This window comes from Periophthalmus magnuspinnatus, chromosome 24 (genome assembly GCF_009829125.3).
Source record: "Periophthalmus magnuspinnatus isolate fPerMag1 chromosome 24, fPerMag1.2.pri, whole genome shotgun sequence".
NCBI classification, from domain to species: Eukaryota; Metazoa; Chordata; class Actinopteri; order Gobiiformes; family Gobiidae; genus Periophthalmus; species Periophthalmus magnuspinnatus.
Window position 1 is genome coordinate 18,212,116 of NC_047149.1, and position 23,196 is coordinate 18,235,311.

General features: G+C 38.8%; 1 protein-coding gene across 2 annotated transcripts in view; it reads right to left on the reverse strand.

Annotated features, from left to right (window-relative positions):
• The window catches only part of cd2ap (CD2-associated protein), a 37,405-nt gene that overhangs the window by 4,844 nt on the left and 9,365 nt on the right, over window positions 1-23,196 (reverse strand). Inside the window, exons 1-15 of one of the 2 annotated variants that reach the window (XM_055232252.1) lie at window positions 20,269-20,339; window positions 18,115-18,307; window positions 17,169-17,269; window positions 16,490-16,628; window positions 15,572-15,708; window positions 14,320-14,431; window positions 14,149-14,243; window positions 12,769-12,867; window positions 12,235-12,294; window positions 8,584-8,623; window positions 7,808-7,870; window positions 4,122-4,260; window positions 3,670-3,788; window positions 2,111-2,223; window positions 1,226-1,309 (exon numbers count right to left, since the gene is read on the reverse strand). In XM_055232252.1, the coding sequence (XP_055088227.1) occupies window positions 1,226-1,309; window positions 2,111-2,223; window positions 3,670-3,788; window positions 4,122-4,260; window positions 7,808-7,870; window positions 8,584-8,623; window positions 12,235-12,294; window positions 12,769-12,867; window positions 14,149-14,243; window positions 14,320-14,431; window positions 15,572-15,708; window positions 16,490-16,628; window positions 17,169-17,269; window positions 18,115-18,307; window positions 20,269-20,307 (1,533 nt within the window). In that variant the 5' untranslated portion in view covers window positions 20,308-20,339. Of the gene's footprint in view, window positions 1-1,225; window positions 1,310-2,110; window positions 2,224-3,669; window positions 3,789-4,121; window positions 4,261-7,807; window positions 7,871-8,583; window positions 8,624-12,234; window positions 12,295-12,768; window positions 12,868-14,148; window positions 14,244-14,319; window positions 14,432-15,571; window positions 15,709-16,489; window positions 16,629-17,168; window positions 17,270-18,114; window positions 18,308-20,268; window positions 20,340-23,196 lie in introns of those variants that run through there. The other variant, XM_033991072.2, reaches the window with a different exon arrangement.

Sequence of the window (23,196 nt, forward strand, 5' to 3'; positions counted from 1 at the left end):
TACTCAGAGCTAATCAACAATCCGATACCACTCTGTATTTTCCAGAATGTATATGCGTAGATGCGAGCACTGCCGCTGTTGACGTTGGTGGCAAGTGTTACCGCTAATACCCAGAGAAGGTTAAATGCAGACTGTGGAGGCTCTGCAAACACTTTAAACACGCTAATAATGGCAGCGAGACATTTGTGTTACCTCTTTGATACCTTCATTTAGTCTCTGGTTTGGATGCTGAACTTCATAAAATAACTACAGAGCACGCAGCCCAGCAACAGCGCTAACATCAACTTATAATAGCATAATTAATAGCACATGGTATAATAAACAATGTGCTCTGAGGATGAGCATCTTTTTTACAGATCTCCCTGCTGGGGAGGTTTTAAATATTTTTTTTCTTAGTGCTATTTCAGGTCTGTTTTGGTCCTGGTTCCTTTTTTTTTTTTTTTTTTTACATAGTCTGAGTAATAAATTATGTCTTTTACCTTATTTTAATTCGCAATAAATTACTGTGGCAAAAAGTATATTAAAAAATCTATTTGATCCATATCAAATAGTGCATGTGTTCTAGCACTGTGCTGCTCTACTGTGGAAAATAATATAAGAACTGTATGGATGTGTCCTCAAAGGCACTGTAGATCAGGATGACTCACGCACAGCCATGTCATTTCCCATTAGGCCTTCACTGTCAGATCAAATTGAATTTAATTGAACTGCACAATATATAATGCGTGTAATGTATGTGCAAAAAAAAAATAAAAAAAATCGGCTTTTCCATTAATCTGCTGGATAAAACTATTACATTTCAACAGAGGCATTCCTAAACAATGTGAAAAATTCTAATTAAAAACACTAGTAAACAAATAACACAATATACAACTGGAAGACGGTTGTAAAAACAGACAAACCCTCTTTGGGGAAGTTAAAGCCTGTACATGATTCTTGCAGATATTTGAGCAAAATGTGTCTTGCCCCAGTACAGATATAGTATATAGGAGTCAAAATAAGTCTACGCTCTACTGTCAGCATCTAATTATTAAGTGCATTATTGTCTGAGAATCAAGAAGTGCACGGTTAGTATTCTAGTTGATGTTGATAGCTTTACCGTGACGGCAACACTTGGTTCTTTGAAAGTTGTGAAAAGAACTTATAAACTCATATCTTTTAAAGTATATGCTCTATAAGAAAGTAATCCGCTCTTTATAATGGATTACTGCTTGCATTTCCTCACCTTTCTGGTTTCTGTTAGCTTTGGCTTGGTTGCATCCTCTTCATCAGTCTTAAAGGACTTCTCCACATTTACTTCCTTACTGGGCTAGAAATCAAACAAAAGCAAAAGTTATTTCAAACTTGGGACAGTTGAAAAAGTTACAAAATTATACAGAAAAATAATTTCATGGTGCCGAGTAGACTGGTTAAATTGGTTTTGATTGTTAATTAAGCATTTTGTTTCTTGATGTCAGACCGCATATTTTCGTGCCCTTTATTTTTCCCAACTTTGGCAGGCAGGAATAGGGACCATAAATGAAATCTAGTAATGGCAACAGACAACTATTAAGACTAATTATAAAATACAACATGTGATTGTATTTATACATAGTGACAGAAAATCCTGATTGAAATTTCCATTAGATGGACTGCAGAGCAGCGACTTCAATAGAGCTATTAAAGTGCCATAAAAAGCTGTCAGTGACATTTAATCAAACAGGGACGTTGTGTCCACTAGTCTCCTCTGAAGGACAAGAGAACAGAGAATAGACATGGAGGTGTGACTAGGTTATTTTCTGCGCTGGGCCATAGTACTACAACAAAGCAGTAAGAGGCAACTGACTGCATTATCCCCATGTCCATTCAATACAATATTATGACAATCCCTCAGAAATATGCTAAAACAAGCCTGTAAATGTCTTGGTTGACACTCAAAACGTGAATGAACAGTGAAGTTAATCAGAGAGATATAACTGTATGCCTTGGTGTGGAAAATTACACTGCAAATTTGTTTTCATTCAAATATTTCAGCTGCCTACCTATTATAGCTTGTTTGTTCAACATTCTCAACAATTGAGATATATCGGTATACACTGACAATACAGTATATCCAGAACCACTGACTTACTGAGGATGCTCCAAACTGTGTGGGCGGTCTCTTCCCAGTCATCTTTGGTCTGTCTGCAGTGAGGTGGGAGAGCTTGTGTGAGGTAGACGTCAAATCGTCAAAACTCATCAGGTCTGAAATTTAACAGGAGAAATAGTCACTATCTACAGCAGAGAATGGATTTGTTCCCTCCAGACACAGGCAAAACACATTTGAGCTAAATCTCCAAAAAAAAGAAAATCTGCAAATGTCCCCAATAATCTTTTTTGTAAAAAAAATATCCCCCTAATTGCCTTTAACTGCTATATACTGCAACCTTTTAAGATAAAACACTATGCTTTTTCCCTGGCATTTAGCAATTCTTTTACTTTTTATGACTTAATAAAACTTAATATGGCGCATTGACTTTATTCAAAACAACTGTTTTTACGTTTGAAAAATGTCTACATTCTATCGTGTACTTTTTACAGAGCTGTGCGTAAGGGGTGGGTGCAAAAATATTTTCTGATCAATGCCAAGCAGGGGATTGCAGAATTACTCATATACATGAATGACTTAACTCTGAGTAAGAAAATGATAAGGGTGAAAGATTATAATATATCAATATTGAATACACCACATTGTATATAACCTATGGAAGTGTGACACAACCATGCTAGAGATGTACAGTTCCATAGTACTAAACCAGTCAAACCAATACCAACAGGGACTGGAGAAACATGGCAGAACATACTTATGTGTGCACAGAAGGGCGTAGCTGCTGTCTATAGAGGCCCATAGGAAACTTAAGGCACTGTTGAGCAATAGCACTTTGCACCTTTGCTTTGTACAGGGCTGGGTCCTCTCTGGTCTGTAGTCTGATCTGTGTCAGACTCACCATGGGACGACTTTTAGCAGCTTTTTAGCACCTTTTATCAAACACATCCCAAACCTCGACAGTGGAAACAACTAGACAGAGTAACTACAAAACCCTTTTCACGTCTTCCCCCCTTCACGTTCCCAAGAGCTCAAAACGCAAAGCTAAGATTGACACATTATTGAGCCATAAACTACTGCAACATGCATTGTTTTATTCCATCTTTGTGGCAAATCATATCAGAAAAAAAGGTTTGGACACCTTTTATTTATACCACATTTATACATACTACACTTGATATATTAGTAAGATGTGAGGTGTGAACATCACATTTTCATTATATGCAACCCAATTCAAAACCAAAGCCTAACCATAACTATAATGTAATGTTATTACATTATTGCAGGTTGCTACATAGAGCAGATAGTAATTTAAAAGTGTTTTGTTATAAGGTAACATAAAGAGTGAGTGGGCTTGCCTCTTCATAGTTCTGATCTGTAACTTTGTAGCGTCACCTGCTTGTCACCTTGAAGATGAATACGTTCAGAGCTATACTGTGGAACATTCTCCTTAATTCGATCTCCATGGAAGCTAGCATATCAGGGACTTTATGCCAGAAAAGTTACATAATGCACCTATGAGCTTTTGTTAGCGTAAGAAAATAAAACTTGTGTGCAGTTGATTACGGTAGCCTGCAGTGGACATGTGACACTGTGGTGCGTACCTGGCTCTGCGGGCTTGTCTGTGACCTCTGCAGCAGGAGCCCTGGGTTTGGACACGGGTAACTGTGGTAATGGCTCAGGCTCTGGCTTTGACCGAGTAGAAGGCACCTCTCCATTGTGTCTACAAAAGAGGGGAAGAAACCATAAAATGCAAATAATGGAGCAAATGATTATTGGGAACAGATGGAAAACAAAGCCTCAAAAATTACTGCAGTAGTGAAGAGAAATACAAGATTTCTAAAAAAGCAATTATACAAACAGTGACAAACTATTCAAGCACTGACCTTTTAAAGTATTTGTATAAAATGAAGGAATACATTTCAAACAATAAAAACAATAAAACAAACTTAAAATTGTATTATAACATACTGTACTTCTATAACAATTAAAAACACAAGCTTGAGTACCACCAGAGTGATGACCGCTACCTGCTCTGCTGCTCCAGTGCGCTTACCTGAGGCTGGCTGAGGGGGCGAGGGGCTTGTCAGGACGTTTGGGTGGGTGACTCATGGGGCGGACTTTCCCGTGGGCCGTTGGCTTGGGAGGGGGCTGCGGCGCAGGCTTTGAATGCTTTTCTGGCACTGGTTTGTCAACTGTGAAAAAGAACACATACACAGTTAGAGCTATGTCAGTGGTGGAATGGTTTAGACCACAAAAAACTAATTATATATATGTGTATATATATTTACACATATTTATACACACTCACACACATATATACATACATGCACATACACACTCCGTATTTTCCCAACTATGTCAGACTTTTTTTCATAGTTTGGCCAGGGGTGCAACTTATATGTGAAATTATAAAAATATATCATTTCTAGTCTTCGTTATTGTCACACTGACAACTGCGTGAGGGCACTCTAGACTTGTGTACCAGTATGACTGCCACACTGCCTTCATCTACTTCCGAAGTTGACGAAGTTCAGAAGCGACACCGAGGACGAAGAATTCAATGGATTTAGTGATTTGGAGAGTAAACTTGTTAGCTCGTTTTTTATGCTTTAGTTATCTGATTAACTTAATATATTATGTTAAAATACCAGACACGTATTCAGTTCGTTGTCTATGCTTCATGTGGCTGAAAACATAGAAATGTATTACATTAATATGCTGCACTGCTATTCAGCCTGTTGTTCTCTATTTTATTGTTATTATTATAACCTGCATTTTTTGGGGAAGAACAGAACATTTTCTCTTTAAAAGGCGACTTATAGTCCAGTGGGACTTAAGTTTTTTTTTCCTTCATTATTATGCATTTTTCCGCTGGTGCGACTTATATTCCGGAGGGACATATAGTCAGGAAAATACGGTACTTTTTAACAACTACACCTAATTAGCCTTAAACATGTAAAAAGTCTTAATGATTATGAATTAAGTCTTTCTTTATGCTTTAATGAGGCTAGTTAAGGTCTGATGAGCCATGTATAGAAGAAGCATCATAGCATCATAAACAAACATGACTGCATGTGCACCGCGCCGATAACAACAGTTTAATGGATGACCCTCCTCTTCCCTGAGAGCTCTGAATGACTGCCCCATGTTTGGCTCAACGTGGATAATAGTATGCAAATAGCTGGACTGCCTTATGGGAAATTCAAACAGTGTGGCAGGCTGTATTTACATGTAATTGGTTGCTGATTGAAGGCAGACTGTCAGGTGTATTATTACATGTGCACTTCAACAGTGCGCAATATCAGTTTGAAGAGTAAACATGCAATATAGACAATTGGTTACCAATATAAGACAGGCAGTAGCTGGTAGCTAGTGGTGCTCCATCTTAATTTCAAAATTGTCCTTGGGCTCTTTTCTACTTGTGTGCATATAGCAATTAATTCTAAGTGAAACGAATTGGCCAATGAGAACACGCATGCAAAAACATGTGTGTAAAAATGTGTCTCAGGAAGGATGAGGGTGCGCAGTACTACAGTGTACAACACAGTTTTAGCTGCTGTGCACATTTAAATCAGATTCACATGATTGACAATGTTGCTGTAAACAATGATGTCATTTCAGTATTTCTGGCCCAAAGCATAGATATACTGATATATATTGAATCCAGCTGTAATAAAAAATAAAGTACATATATGTTGTATAAGCAGGTCTTGAATGTTTTTATGTGTTTATTGTCAAAGTATCAGGAAGTGCGTAGTTAGCGTGGTAATTGTTATTACTGTGACAGCCAAACTCTGCTATGGTCTCTGAAAGGTCTATTTTTCATGTTTAACACAGTAAAATGTGTTGTTTTTTTTATTTTTTATTATCAAAATAAGCAACACTACAAAATCTTGAGCTACTCCTCTGAATTAGAAACCTTCTTCTTGCCTTATGGTCAAAGAGTGTGCCTGCCTTGAATGTAAATGTGTCCATTTCAAACACATTTCATTAGCAGGAGAGGCAGAAATTCTAATTAACTGATTTAAAAAAGCCATGCCCGGCGATTCTTGTTCATATACAGCATATTTCCCCATTAAAAGTGTGCATGCAGCATTTCTATTACTGGACGTGTCTGATGTAACCGACATAATCCAATCTTACAACTTAGCTAAAATTCAACTTTTATGGTTGTGTTAAAGAAGATGACAGTAAAGTTTTAAATAAAATAAATACATTTATAAAATTACGTTTCTAAAAATAAAATGCATTAACTTGCCAAAGTTGTGGTAGAAATGTCATCACTTGAAAGTATATGACTGTGCAATATATCAGATCATGTGAAATACCACAGTCCAAGGCCCAGTAAGTCATTATAATAAGGCCTGTCATGATAACAAACTGAAGTGTGATATGTTGCAGAAGAAAATATACTGGACATAAACAACCCTTTTGAAACTAATTTATGCCAGTGACAGATAACCTACAAGATCATCCCCCCAAACCTATTCCAAATGTACACCGTTTCATTCTGATATACATTTTGCAGCTCAAGTAGTAAAGAGTCATACAAGTTTTTTTGTTCAAGCTGTTCAAAAAAGTATAGGAATAAAAATATTATACTTTTTCCACTTAGATGGAACAAATATTTTTGAGGGTCAGTGGTTGCCATGAGTCTATCATTTATGAGTAGTAGTATGAGTAGATATATTAATACACTTTGACAAGAGGGAATCAGGAAAAATTGTGATGAGGGAAAAAAAAATGTCAATAGTAAGTTCAGACTGTCTAGACAACAACAGCATTTTTGCTAATCATGCAATCAATTTCAATTAATTATATTTGAGGATCAATACAACATCTTATGACCAAGATTGTGGCAGCTATCTTGTTGACAAGATGTGGAAGTGAGCTTTGGATTGTGCCAAGAAAAAATAACTTTATGAAAATCACTTGATATGCCTAATACCATAATAGATAACAGTTAATCTCGTAGAGAGCTGCATTAAAAACATGGCACATGTGAAAAAGAATCTGGGCAAGGCTACAACAAGAATGCAAGAATCACTTAATACCACAATGGATTATTCTGTGTAAATCTGTTTGGGATTTTAACACAAAAATTACACTGTTTTATGTTTTTGCAATAACAATCATGACTTTGTGATACAATGAGTAATATAATTAATATCCTGTTTTGTTTTTTTTTCATATTTTTTTTACCTTCTCTCTATCTTATCTGATGACTTTTTTTTTAAACACAAAAACACAACATGAAATGAACAAAACTTCTTCTGCTAAAACCATCAGACACCAATCGCACCATCACCTGTATCTAGCAGAGTTTATCTTGATTGGTTATTGTATTATTTGTATATTGTATTACATTCATTTACTGAAATATGAAAAGCCCTGGACCAGAGTTTTTTTTCCATGTATTTGACTGACAATAAAACACTCAAGACCTGTTCATAGAATATATCTGAACTTTGGCAAGATCAGAGTATCAGGAAGTGCATTTTAAATGCATTCAGAGGAATAGCCAAAAAGACTGAACTGACAAATTAGTACAAGATCCAGCCTAGAGGGTGTGCATTTTCTAATACTTTGTTGTACTATGTTTGTGGTACTTTGCAGTAAATTGCAGTCTTTGCAATTTGTTAACTGCATCCATCCAAATTCCGATATTTACTCGATTCATCTTGCATCTCCATTACATTTATTTAAGTAAATACTACAACTAAACAGAACATAACCTACCTTTATCCTCTGACCGGATGGAATGAGGTTTCTTTTCCGCACTTGGCACCTCTGGTTTATGCACTGAAAAACGAAACATTTTGATTTTACTTTTTTTTAAACCGTCTATCCTCTGTCTTGTGTTTTCTGCTTTGAATAAATCAGGTCATGAGCAGACACAATCCCTTTTGTAGCAAACCACAGTTACACTCACACAGGAAGTCATGAAGTGGAGCAGACTGCTACAGTACTGTCAAAGCAATAGTCACATCCGGGGTAGACAGGGGCAGAGTGGTATAAGTGGCATCATATTTTTATGTTGTTTTTTATTTTTATTTTATACCTGTATGTTTACTAATTTCTACATTTTATATAACTCAACTTTCTAAAAAAATATTTTTTATATTAAAATTCCTAGTAGCCACCCTTTGCTTTGTCGACAGTGCTGCAAATTCTTGGTCTTCTCTCTCTTCATGATGAAGTCCCTGAAATGGTTTTCACTTCAGAGACATGCCATGTTAGGGTCAAGAAATGCCAAGAGTGCAAACCAGGGTTCAAAGCAAAGGGTGGCTATTTTTTAATCAAAAATCTAAAACAAGTTGAGTTATTCTGAGTTTATTTTTTGTTTACTACATTCAATATGTGTCCATTCATAGTTTTGATGCCTTCAGTGAGAATCTACAATGTAAATAATAATGAAAATAAAGTTGATAAATTAATGAACATAAATGAAAAAGTGTGTCCAAACTGGCAGTGTATACAAATATGTCTTTTAGTGAATTAAAAAGTGCCCTTACCAATACTTTGCTTTGACGGTGGTGGTGGCTTTCTTGGTTTCTAGAGGGGGGGGAAAAAAAAAAAAAAAAAGGGTCAGATTGTGGTTAATGTAAACATGCAATTAGGTAAGAGCCAAATATGTTAAATCTAATATGCGTGGTTCTAAAGCACTGGATGAGCGATGAGAGTAAACAAACTATCCAGAGCCACATTCTTGCATCAGGTGAATCCTCATTATTTTAACCAGTGAAAAATGACTGGTCTCTTTGGAGGAGCTCTTAAGGGCCCAAATGAGGTCAATAAAGTTTACTGGTTTTGGATATGAGAGTGCTTTTTAGTATGTACTTTAAATACTTGAAACTCTACTACAAATAAATGCATATAACCAGTTTTAAACATTACAGGAGAAAATAGGGTTGTGCAATTTTGGGTTGTGGAAAACTTAATAGAGATTCAGTCATCACTAAATGTCAATGATCAGCTTGTATCCGGGGGGAGGGGGGGCCCGGTGACGTCAATCCTACATTAGTAAAAGCATGTGGTTTGGAGCAGAGTTCAGATATTGGAGGAAGAAGTCTGCATTAAAGTCTGCAGAAGCATGAAAGGAGATTTAGGGGTGTAGCAAAAGAGCACATGGACTCATTTGATGTGGGTAATTCTACCATATAGTGACAGGCCATCATAGAAGAACATACATCATACTTCATAATGCTTGTGTTTTACATAGAAATCCTATTATCTGGGGAATCTAATGATGTAATATGAACCAACTCGGGGCCACATTTCTTCTTCTTCCAATATAAAGTCGTTTTATTACACTGAATTTCATGAGTAATATAATGTGTTGGTCCTGGCCTTACAAGCTGTAAAATATATAGTTATGTTTTGCATCGCTTTTTAATCCATTATCATCAATGAGTAATCCGGGGTGCCGCCTTCCATAATAATCCTTCTTAGTAATTACATATTGCCCATACTGGCTCTGCTCATAAATATATACCTGGTGAACTCATTCAATTATGTAGCCAAACGTCAGAAGCATACAAAAGAGTCACGCTGTCACTTAGAGCACAATACATACTCACACACTGCAAATACTGTGTTTTAATCAGATGTACGTGAATATTTGTAAAATGTATTATTGAAGTTAGTATGAGCATATCCTTGTTTTGTTTTGTTTTTTATGCAGATATTTAAAGGAAAAACAATTGGGTTCACAGCCTTAGATTATTTCACTACACGGTGTGCTAAAAACAGAAAAACAGGGTCGTCCAATTTGAATATCATCAAGAAGTGAATGCATTTGTCATGGAAAGTATAACTGTTTGGACCAGTTTAATTCCTTTAATAACAAAGCAAAGAGGTTATTGCTTTGGTGGAATGTTCCACAGTATGTAATTAAACTGCTCTATCTCCATGGAGACATAAGCGGGTAGCGTCACCTGTAAAATGCTTTTTCTGGCCTGTCACGATAATTACTACATCAACTTATTGTTCAATATTTGACAGTTGGAAACTTTTTTGGGGGAGTATTTATGAGTGTACATTTTCTTTGCAATAAATTGGGGAATGTTTGGTTATTTGGGGGCTATACAATAAGGTTTAAGCCATGAGTCTGTAATGAGTCACAAGTAACTATGACTCATTACAAATGCAAACTAAGTACCGTACTAAAAAGTTTCATTCTGCAGTTCATTTTTTGCAGCTCATGATATTTTTAACATCAAACATTTAGAATAGTTTTGTGGTTTCTGCTCTTGGTTGATTATGTCAGCGGCATAAATTAGTTCAAATATTATCGTTTATCATTTATATATACTTCAGCAGTAAATCGCCCTTCAAAATGTGTTATCATGACATGCCTAATTCAAATTTTTGCTAATACTCTACATAATGAAATGACAGCTCCATGAAGACAAGCAGCTGCAGACGCCACCAACATTGTAAAATTGAGCACCTGTTTGCAGAAATGTGTAGACTTGACTGTGCATTCGAAACTTTCCATTACAAAATCTCACCTCTGTTCAGAAGATGGGTAGATATAAAAGTATTTCGCCGTACAAGTCAAGACACAGAGAGTGCGGCCTTTGAAATCTGAGTCCCATCTTTTCATACTACAGGACAAACTTAGTCTTTTCTCACCTATATTTATACAGTTTACTTTCATACAAGATAATGACGATAACCTAAACATAAATAAGTCATTCCATTTCCATCAACCTAAAAAAATACAGACGAAAGAGCTAACCATCTGGGTTACACAAAGACAGAAGGAGCAGGACTTGCACAGTGTTCATATGGACAGACAGCTTACCTCATTTACCGTGACTACCCTATACTTGCCAATAATCTCTGCAATTTCTTTCTAAACTTCTGGACTTTTATATAATGCATTATTCATCCTTGTAAAGCTAAGGTGTTAGAAAGTTATTTTAAAATTCTATGTAGATTACCAAAGATACAATAGGTTTTACAATTTTAACAACCCATAATGTGCAAAAGTAATATAGGAGCAAACCATTTGTGAAGTTTTCTGAATGGGGGTGTGAGATAATGGAAAAATGAATCCATTGATATGTCTTAAGTTTCTCAATTAGACAATTAGAAGATATTTTGGCAACCCAGTGGACATGTTCCATAATGTGTGTTTAAATCTACTAGCTGGGGTTTAATTATCAGTCAGGTTTTTTTGTGTTGTTTTTTTTTTTTTAAAGCTTACAACATAGGTTTGTTCCATTTACTCATTATTATTTATATAGCTGTGAAGCAATGTTGATTAAATGTTTAAGCTAAATTCCTACATGCTAACAACCATTGTGTGTGGGCTCTGTCATTACAAGGCTACTTATCAGATTGACTCATCTTGGTCAGCAGTCTACATCTACACCTTTGTACAACCACAATTACTGACTCTATAACTCTCCTCGAATTCAGTTATAAATTATTTGTTTGGTCCATTACCCACCACACTAACAGGCTGCAATAATAGACAGGGAGGAGTTGGTTAGTGTTTGATGGGAGTGTATTCAGAGGAAAGTACAAAGAGGTCCTCACATCTAAAATAAACCTCATATTACCTCCTTATACAAAACTGACCTTGGCACAAGAGCATAAAGGACTCATTTATAAAGAGGAAGTGTAATAATATATGACAGAAAATATTATGGGGGGTGTGACTATACATACGTCAGCCACAAAGACTAATATGTTATAATTTTCATCAAATGGTAAGAAAGGTTTCAAAAAGATATTCCTGATGACTATGTTTAAAACCTTTGATACTACTAAATTTACATAACTTTCTTTCACTTTAAAGTTTAAAAATTGTGCATTTAAATTTGCTGTTCTTTTCATAAAAATTTCTTTCCATTTTGCTCATACAAAATATTAGTTTGATATAATCCACAGACTTTTTAAAGATCATTAAAAATCTTACAAATATTTATATATTTATATTAATAGTTGATAGAAACATAAGAGATGCACAAGGTTAATTAAGCCTTGCCCCTATAACAAAAGTTGAGAAAAAAAAAGTGTATATGAGGGAATAGACTACTAAATGATCATCAACATAATTATATATCAGACTTTACAAATGATCTTCCCCAGTGATATACTGTGCAGGTCTAGCAATCAGCTGTATACTTTTCTGCCATGTAACGTTCACTCACCTCTTCATGGTCTGACCGTAGTGACGTCTTCATGTTCAGGGTCCCCCTTGATGCTCCAACCTGAATTAAAACAAAGCTTGTATTTAATTTAATGGTCAGTGAGTAGTAGCAGATAATACATAGGTGTAACAAAGATGGTGAATGATCTAAGATACCAAAAGGCAACTTAAAATAACAGGAAGGAATACTGTACAGAGCAATAATTAACACACTTGTTACTTGAATATTACATGAACATTTGCAAGTCTATTTATAAAAATAGCCAAGTCAATTATTTGCATCAGAAACAATACAAGAAGCAATACAGAAACAATACCCTTCTTCTTCTATAAGATGGGTATTAAAAAACATCAAAAATGGTAAAGTTTTTAAAGTAATTTTAAAGTAGGCAAATCATTTTATTCGGCATAATTATTTTTCATAAATTATTAACTGCTTCTGTGTGGGTTATGTTTTTAATTTTGCAAATAAAATACAAAATATAGCAGAATTGCAAATGTTTAAAATGTGACTAAGTACAACTGTTATACTCACATCTTTGTCTGCGTCATTGACCATACTGACAAAGTTGTCAGGGAACACGCCCTCTTTCCCTCCGACTTCCCCTCTCCACCAGCCGGGCTCCCCTGTGTCCTTAAAACAACATAGACAGAATTTACTACACCCCCCTAACACATAACAGAAAACCTCTACACAACAGACTTCAGAATATTTAGTGGTACTTCTGACAATTCACCACTAGATGGAGGCAGCTGTCTAAATTAACCCCAGTCGTGAACCAGAGAAATCCATGTTTGTGCTCTCAGATGACAGGAGAGTAATCTTTATCATGTCCCTGGGGTGGCTGCGGCCGCTGATCTGGTTTGGCTGGTTCTATGTGCTCACCTTGTCCCGCCAGGATTTCAACAGAAGGTTTGTTAATTAACTGTGATCGCTTAAAGGCGTAGAAAAGAACTATTCAAGCATAAAACAATCATAGAGTGAACCATCATTAGACTTTACTGCTGTCTATAGCAGTACTTTGCAAGAGTGTACTGTACTATTATGTATTATTTAAAAAGGCTATATAAAAAGATACAGCATGTAACTTTCTGGAGATGGCATGATACCTGCATGATTCCAAGGAAACACAAACCTAAAACCATACCAACCAAAGCCACACTTTCTCCATGGAGATAGAAATATTATTGTGGAATATTGTAGCCAAAACATCGTGTCCATAGAGACAAGCTATGGATGCCCTCATCCAGGCCAAATAACAGTCAGGTTTGTGGAGATGCAAGTTCCCGCACAGTAATGACACATGTTTTTTCTGTACAATAAAACTAACCAAAATAAAAAGCTTTTACTTTAGTCCATTACTGGCTAAAAGTTACTTACTGTGGCTTTAAGGATTTAGCCGAGATTATAGTTACAAATCAAAACAAAGAACTATATCAGTCCATTATTACTGCTGGTACTTTCTACCTAGGTCCAAGCAAGTGCAAAGGTCAGTCATCTCAGGATAATGAGAATTCATGTATCTCAGACACATAAGACAGAATTGACAATCTGGGTCAGCCTTGCAGCCATCTACGGTGACGTTCTTGGCACTCTGCGTCATTGATTTGTTTGATTCACTTTAATTCAATCTCCAATAGAATCTGGACAAACCTGTCTGAGCGGTTGTTTGAAGTAAGCCTCACGGCTCAAAACAGGCTTCAGCAGCATTATGATTGCGTAATGTAAACGATGCAGTGTTTTGAAAAAGTCTTATTTATACAACTATCATTGTTCACTTAAAGTCAGAATTGAAAGTTTTGTTGTTTGTTTTTTTTACATGGAGATATTGGGAATGGTCTTTAATAAATATTTAGTGCAGCTGGATGTGTACTCAGAGAGCAGAGGACAGGAGCAGAACCAGGAGGCACTGACCTTGCTGAGGATGTGAACGATGTCCCCCTCTTTTAGTGTGAGCTCGTCTTCATTTGTGGCTTCAAACGCAAATGTGACTTTGCAGTATTCTTTTGCTAAAAATAAAATACAATTACAGTTCTAGAGAATATCAAAAAGAACTAGACACAAATCTAGTTCTGTAGTACTCACTGTGTCGTTTCATGGAGCCCCTGCTGTCTGCGTCTCCCTTGGGTGCTTCTGTTGGGGTGGGGGTGGGATGGTTGGGATGGGCAGGCTTTGCAGATGGTACAGATGGGACAGGCTAAAATGAAGCAAATTAAACAAACGTAGATGGGTTTGGATCATGAATGAATGTAGTACATGACACAATATGAAGGTTCTTTAGATGACGGCTTTATGAGTAGCACAGATATTCAAAAAACAGGTGGAATTGTGTGCTTAGAATGGAGAGATTTTAAAATGACAAACTTTACTGAGAAGCAAAGTAAAAGCATAGTTTCACCTGGCTGTGGGCTATTTTGCGGACAATGCAGGGTTTTGTGTAAGATTTTAAACAGGTTCACAGAGGGTCATTTCTAGAGTGCACATGCAAGTGCCTTATTGATATAAGCTGCAGATTTATAGCAAAAGGAAAATTCTAATCTGCAAAATGGACAAAAAGTTATAGGAGTGAAGATGTTTTGCTGCTCATCCAAGTCGCTTCTTCAGTTCTGGTCAGATTACTGGTGGACACTGCCTTAGATCTATCTGAAGGGAGGAGCTAACTACAGATTGCAGTCTTATGGACATTTGATGATAAAATGAGCATCTCAAGGATAAACTGAAGGAGATGAGACACTGTTGAGTAGAGGAGGGTAATGTTAGTGGTGGAAAGAGTGAGCTGCAGTGGAAGAAAGACAACAGAAAACAGTTACATGATACAAGTACAGACGTTCAAGTGCAGAGCGCCACATAAACAGACAGATTTTAAAGTTAACACTATTGTTAGGTCATGTTCTTAAAATGTGATTTTTTTTCATTCAGTAAAACAAGTGTCTACCCATTAAAAATTGAATTTCCCAAGAGAAATACAATTTTGCTGATTTTGTTCTATTTGGTTAGGAATTTGCTCTACAAACATATTTTAAGACTTGTCTATTATAAAAAGCACACAGCTTAATCTCTACTTAAGTCATTTGTGCTGCCTTTGTGCCAGTTTGTTCTATACAGAGAGATTCAGAATAATTAGCTGTGATATCTTGAATAGAGTTGTCCTTTCTTCCAAGAAAACATGGAAAGATATTTTAAAACATGGACCTCAATGTTGTTTCATTTATTAATTAATTTCTGGTTGTGTATAGAACATGTGGGGGAAAAATCTACAAAGACGGTTAACAATAATAAAGGACAGGAAAAGATGACCAGAACGCATCAAGAATATGTCTACTCATTCTTAACTCACTTTTAATTTCAAAGGAGCTCCAGCGAAGATGTCCCCAAAGCCAACCCCCATGATCTTAGAGGGGGGCCGCAGCGCTCCGTTCCCCGCACTCCCTGGAGGTGACGTGGGGGTGCTGGCATTTTCTGTGGCAGCTGCTTCTACAGATCCAAAACAACCATAACACGTTTACTGTAACAACTTGCAATGTGAGTTCTTCCAAGAGTTAGTTATTTATAGACAGACAAACAAACGCAATTGGTGTGGCCTTTTGTTTTGTTGGCTCTAAATCAGTTCACACTTATAACATAACTGGTTCCAAATTATGGAGTTTTTCTTTTCAGGCTTCTACAGTGGAAAGTCACAGAAGACACTCAGTAGTACTTAGATATAGGGCTGTCATGGTAACATTTTTGAAGTACGATATATAGCTGCAGAAAATTACATTTTTATATCACAGTAACTCCGACACATGATCCTCCCGTAAACCTCAAAGTAAAACAAACTGTATAAAAAAAATACAAAATGCCATCAATAAATAGCACAGTTAAACAATATGCAAATAACAGAACTAATTACCAAAGTATCACAGATGCTAATTATTTGACCAACTACATGTCAAATATTAAATAGGCAAACACTACAGAAAAAAATCCCTGCTAGTGCAAAGAAAAGGTACATATAATAGGTCAGGTCTACTTGGATACTACTAATATGCAGTGGTTTAAGCTTGTTTCAGTCACTATCACCTGTCTCTATTGAAAAGGTAAGCTTCAGTGGCATCGCACAGTCTTACAAAGTATAAACATTAGATTGTCTTTAAACCCGAGTCAAGCTCAGACATGTCGAGAAAGGTCACACCTAAACTCCACAACTGCTCCACATTTTATTCACTACAAGAGAAGACAACATATCAAGGCTATGTAAAATGCATTTCAATACCGTCTTTCATCCCCGGCTCCTCTGGCGTGGCCTCACTGGACTCTCCGTCCTCTGTGGCTGTGTCCAGTTCTTTGACAAAGTTTGAAGGAAAAAGTCCAGACTTCCCATTAAAAGTGCCACTCCACCAGCCTTCCTCCACCTAAAGAAGTAAAGTAAATACTATAAGATTCCACATCAGACTATCTTTTCACAGGGGATTAGCATCTATATGCTCCATGCACGGCACCAGCTGCAAGCTTTGTTTTGTAACCATGTTTTACTGCATCGTCCCTGCCAAATAAATACATTTTTCAAAATGTCACAAAAACTTTAGAGAAATCCTATTAAACTAAATTTGAGCTACTACTGGTTTCACAATCAATGAAACATAAAACCAATCAGAAATGGATTACATGAACAGAACTCTGCTTTGGTCAAGGATTATATATGAATGCATTGGCTGTAAATACAAATGCCATTCAAATGTAATGACGTGGCTTATTGTAGAAACCGCAATTAGCTGCTTTCTTATAAAATCAACATCTTTCTCCAAAACGTAAAGTAAAATTTTCAATCTTCCATAAATAAAATGATAGACAGGTTGGAGGTTATGAAATCACTTCTCTTTGTCCTCTCTTGCTGGCCAAATTCAACCCAATTGTTTAAAGTAAATAAAATAAAACACAGTGAGTAGTGGTACCTCTTCTGTGACGTCAATGATGTCCCCAACCTTCAGCTCGAGCTCGTCTTCGTTCTGGGGCTGGTAGTCGAACAGCACCTTGCACTGTCTCCTTTTGGGCTCTATAATTATGAGACCAGAGGAATTAGACCTGTTCGCTGGCATAATACATGTCACCTGTGTGTGTCAAGGTTTAAACTCTGGATCAAAGGGGCAGGGCACAACAATAATATGTGGGGCGGGGCATATAGATAAGAGGGGCAGGGCATGAAGAGGAGAGGGGCGAGTCCAGGAAGTGAACCTAACCATGGTGCTTTGAGTGAGATGATCCTCCAGAAGGCACACACCCATTCATAACACAGCTGCTTTTACACATACTCCCATAGAGAATGCAGTCACCGCTTTAGATGTGGTTAAATGTTTTACTTTAAAGGCATCTAGTGGATTAATAAATGCACAGAAGATCCAAATTTTGTTAATTTAATAATGGATAAGCAAAAAAAAGTGAAAATTCAAATATAAAAATATATAGTTTTAGGTACACAGTTTTAGAATTGACTAGCTCTATATCAGAAGTACTGCTGGATATGGCATTCATTATGTAAAAAAAAAAAAAAAAAATCTGTATGGAGTATCAAGCCTTTTCCAAAGTAGATCAAAATAGAGCTTGGAATATTTCTGTATCATGACCGCACAAGTATCTACACTACAACATTGTTCACTGCAGAGAGGTAGTGAATTTGATGAAATACATTTTTAACTCTATCCGGAGGGGAATATTTTCTGTGTCTTATCAATGCAGTCTTGTTCTACCTAGGACCACAGAGCAAGACTGGACATGGAGAAAGTATGCAGCAGAGTGTCGATCTCGCTCTACCCCTCCCCCACCCTTGGTTAAAATGAGCTATGATTTCAGATAGATGACTGGAGTGTATAGAGTGAAAATAAAACAGTTTCAGGATCATACTCTTAGAGGCGGCTGGGGGGTGTGGCTGAAAGCCTCCCAGAGGGATCCCTATGGCGCTCATCCGATGAACCAGGTTGGCCACGTTCCCTGCGGACTTTTCCCGGAGCTGAGCCGGCTGAGCGGGAGCCTCCTCTTTGGACTCATTCTTAGTCTCCTTGGTCTCCTTGGCCTCTTTAGAATCCCTTTTCACCTCCTACAAACAAAACATACACCACATCAGTAGGGGACCATTTAATCATTTTATTTTTTGTCCCCAATGAGGCAGGTTTGATTGAACACCCGAATTGCTGTCTTTTAGCAACAAGTATGTTACCATTCTAGGGATAACAACACAAGATAATTCGATAAATGAATAAACAGAACATACCATAATTGTAAGTACTACAAAAATAAAAATAATTTTTAGCAAATTTTATATGCTAAAATAACTATTTCAATTCAATCTAGGCTCCATAAAAGTAAGTGTACAGATACAAGACTTTATTCTCACGACATTTATGTCACAACAATATTACTTTTCCCATTCAGACAGTTAAAGATCATAAAACCAGTTGCACATACTTGGTCTTGTCTAGGTTACAATAATTACTATATAATGTATTAATAAACTCAATATGTATAAGAAAATAAAAAATACAGACTATACCACCCTGTCCTAAAAACAAAATAAAGTAAAAAATGTAGTAGAAAGTCTTGGAAATGAAGGAGTGACTGGTGTTTTCCCTTTACTACATTAAAATACAAACATTACTATAACTCATATTATGCTCAACATATGACTGTTGCACTCACTTCTCTTTTCACAGTTAAATTCACTACAGTTTTGGTGCTGAAATGTGTTACAGCCCCCTCATGCTAAATGTAGCAACAACAACCGCAGTCATTTACACAGTCCACACCTTCACCAAACACCAGATACCACAGCTCTGTGTCCCAACTGATCCCAGCATGCAACTCTTTACAGCTGAACTCTCAATATAACTACCATAATCAAAATAAAAGAGAATAAAATAAAATGGAAGAGGCAAAAAGATTATACAGTTAAAATTTCAGGATTACACAGAACATTTAAACACATGGGAAGCGAGAGTCATGTCACTTCACAAGAAACCCAAAGGTCACAAGACCATAACAGAAACTCACAAACTAATTATACTGTCATGCGGATGCAGATATATGCAATGTACAGTAAGTCTGATATTCTCAAGGGACTTGATACAAATGCATGCTATTCCCACTGATCATATATTTTATCAAAAACTTAATTTACTAAAACAAAAAAGTAGACTCCAGGTGCAGTCATAGCATGTTACTTTAAAGACACGTAAAAGGAAAAACTTGACATGATGTTATGGTCATTAGGCATCTGTATATTGCCGTAATAAATGCACTCAGTCAATGCCATTTTTATTTCAATGTAATAAATGATCCAGCCTTTCAATAAATCTCTAGTGTCTACTTTCTGGTGTAACAACAGTGACACTTGACCAAAGCTATGGACCTATAACCATAGAAAAAAGGCTTAAAGTGTGAAAATCTGGAAACTGCTCCGAATGTGACGCATTCTCAAAATGTGTGAAATGTCATTTGAAAAATAAAAATTATTTTTTCAATTTATAAAAGGAACCTTCTACTTCACTAAATCAGCAAAAATCTGTTGGTAGCTAATTTAATAAAACTAAAAGGTTTTCTATGCAGATTTTCTGGTGGACACCTGCTTATCTAGAATGTTGCCTAGAATGTTACACAGCATAGCATTAAACATATAGATCCCCATAGAGATGCGTTCTGCATAAAGACAAGGTGACTCCAGTCTGAGTAGCATGTCAGATCTATGGAGAGGTGTGCCCACTCAGAGTGCATGTTTGTAGGTATTAAACGACACTTTTAATAAACACAAGATAGATTAATGCCAGAATATGGAGAATTCCAAGCAAAGCTATATAATTTCCATGGAGACAAGCAAATGGCAGATCCCCACAAGAAAAGTCATGTAGTCTACCTTTAAATCAGGATATCCAACATTAAATTCCTAATATCAGATTCCAACCATTGACAAAATACTACTTTGTAATAACCATGTAATTGCCCTCTGTAAATATAGTCCAGTTGAATAAATAAAAAAGACAGAATTCAAAGATCAGAATTACAAACCAAGATGGATCTTTTAAAAGTCAAATTCCTGGCGAACATGTTTCATTGCGAGCCGTGGTGCCGACAGACGGAAGCAGAGGGAACGCTCTTCTACCGGGAGCAAAGTTCAATGGGCTGCAGCTCCTTACAGGATTACCCCTCCCTCTTCTCCCGGAGTGGAGTGCTCAGAAGATTACCCATCTCACCGCAGGATTAACGCTGCCGCGAGCCCAGAGAGACAGGTAAACACAGGAGCGAGCAGAGATGAAGATGCCAACAAGCACCAAAAGTCAAGTTATATTTATTAAGATGAAAGTATAGGGTCATATAGCAGCTTGGAGCAACAGGGCTGGAGAAACAGTATTCAACAGCAACAGCAAAAAATATATATCAGTTATGGTTGTCAAAACTAGGGCTGCATGATATGAAAAAAAGATGTGATATGTTTTCTTACCATAACGATATTATTGCAATATTTTAATATAGCCTACGTACCATAACCCACGCCAAAACAGGAGCAGTCCAAAAGTCAGTCTCCAAACATACCAGTAACTGACAAATACAGAACTTTCATACATCATATGAACAGCATAGCAACCAAGTGTCACATACAAAAGGAGTTTTATAACACAGAAACACAAAAAGGTCAAGATTATAACATTTACCACAGGAAATCAAACCAAGTCATAAAACTGTCATATGCACTTCAATTTCTTCAAATGCAAACTTTTATCTTAACATTTAACGCAAAAACTCAGAACTCCAAACCTGTTTTTACTGACAGATGATTGGCTGTAGACCTTTCCATTAAAAAGACCCAAGTTGATCATTTTGATAGGCCTATTTAGAAATCACAAAACTGATTAACCCCCTCCCCGAACCGCCACCTTACCGTGGTGGAGGGGTTTGAGCACCCGAATGATCCTGGGAGCTATGTTGTCGGGGGCTTCATGCCCCTGGTAGGGTCACCCATGGCAAACAGGTCCTGGGAGACGGGTCTGACTAAGAGCGGTTCAGAAGCCCATCATGAAGAGAAATCCAACGAGGCCGTTTACGTCGCCCGGACTGGCGTTACCGGGGCCCCATCCTGGAGCCAGGCCTGGGGTGGGTGCTCGGCAGCGAGCGCCTGGTGGCCGGGCCTTTCCCCACGGGGCCCGGTCGGGCCCAGCCCGAAGAAACGACGTGGGGCCGTCCTCCCGTGGACCCACCACCTGCGGGAGGAGCCATGAGGGGCGGGTGCGGAGAGATCCGGGTAGCAGTCGAAGGCGGGGACCTCGACGACCGGATCTCCGGACATGGAGACTAGCTCTGGGGACATGGAATGTCACCTCGCTGGGGGGGAAGGAGCCTGAGCTTGTGCGGGAGGTTGAGCGTTACCGGCTAGATATAGTCGGCCTCACCTCCACACACAGCTTGGGCTCTGGAACCCATCTTCTTGAGAGGGGTTGGACTCTCCATTTCTCTGGCGTTGCCCGCGGGGAGCGGCGGCGAGCTGGTGTGGGCTTGCTCATTGCCCCACAGCTCAGCCGCTGCGTGTTGGGGTTCACTCCGGTGAACGAGAGGGTCGCGTCCCTGCGCCTTCGGGTCGGGGACAGGTCTCTCACTGTTGTGTCGGCCTACAGGCCAAACAGCAGTGCAGAGTACCCGGCCTTCTTGGAGTCCCTGGGAGGGGTACTAGACAGTGCACCAACCGGGGACTCCGTTGTTCTCCTGGGGGACTTCAACGCCCATGTGGGTAACGACAGTGACACTTGGAGGGGCGTGATTGGGAGGAACGGCCTCCCCGATCTGAACCCGAGCGGTGTTTTGTTATTGGACTTCTGTGCTAGCCACAGCTTGTCCATAACAAACACCATGTTCGAGCACAAGGGTGTCCATCGGTGCACGTGGCACCAGGACACTCTAGGTCGGAGGTCGATGATCGACTTTGTTGTCGTGTCATCTGACCTCCGACCGCGTGTCTTGGACACTCGGGTGAAGAGAGGGGCTGAGCTGTCAACTGATCACCACCTGGTGGTGAGTTGGATCCGCTGGCGGAGGAGGAAGCCGGACAGACCTGGCAGGCCCAAGCGTATTGTGAGGGTCTGCTGGGAACGTCTGGCGGAGCCCTCCGTCAGGGGAGTCTTCAACTCCCACCTCCGGGAGAGCTTCTCCCTGATCCCGGGGGAGGTTGGAGACATGGACTCCGAGTGGGCCATGTTCTCCACCTCTATTGTTGATGCGGCTGCTCGTAGCTGTGGTCGTAAGGTCTGTGGTGCTTGTCGCGGCGGCAATCCCCGAACCCGGTGGTGGACACCGGAAGTAAGGGATGCCGTCAAGCTGAAGAAGGAGTCCTATCGAGCCTTGTTGGCTCGTGGGACTCCTGAGGCAGCTGATGAGTACCGGCAGGCCAAGCGTGCCGCGGCTCGGGCGGTCACAGAGGCAAAAACTCGGGGTTGGGAGGAGTTCGGGGAGGCCATGGAGGAGGACTATCGGACGGCCTCAAAGAGATTCTGGCAAACCGTCCGACGCCTCAGGAGGGGAAAGCAGTGCTTCACCAACACTGTTTACAGTGCGGGTGGAGAGCTGCTGACCTCGACTGGGGATGTTGTCGGGCGGTGGAAGGAATACTTTGAGGATCTCCTCAATCCCACTGTCACGTCTTCCGAGGAGGAAGCAGAAACTGGGGACCCAGAGGCGGACTCGTCCATCACCCTGGCTGAAGTCACTGAGGTGGTTGGCAAGCTCCTCGGTGGCAAGGCTCCGGGGGTGGATGAGATCCGTCCTGAGTACCTCAAGTCTCTGGATGTTGTGGGACTGTCTTGGCTGACACGTCTCTGCAACATCGCGTGGCGGTCGGGGACAGTACCTGTGGAATGGCAGACCGGGGTGGTGGTCCCTCTGTATAAGAAGGGGGACCGGAGGGTGTGTTCCAATCACAGGGGAATCACACTCCTCAGCCTTCCCGGT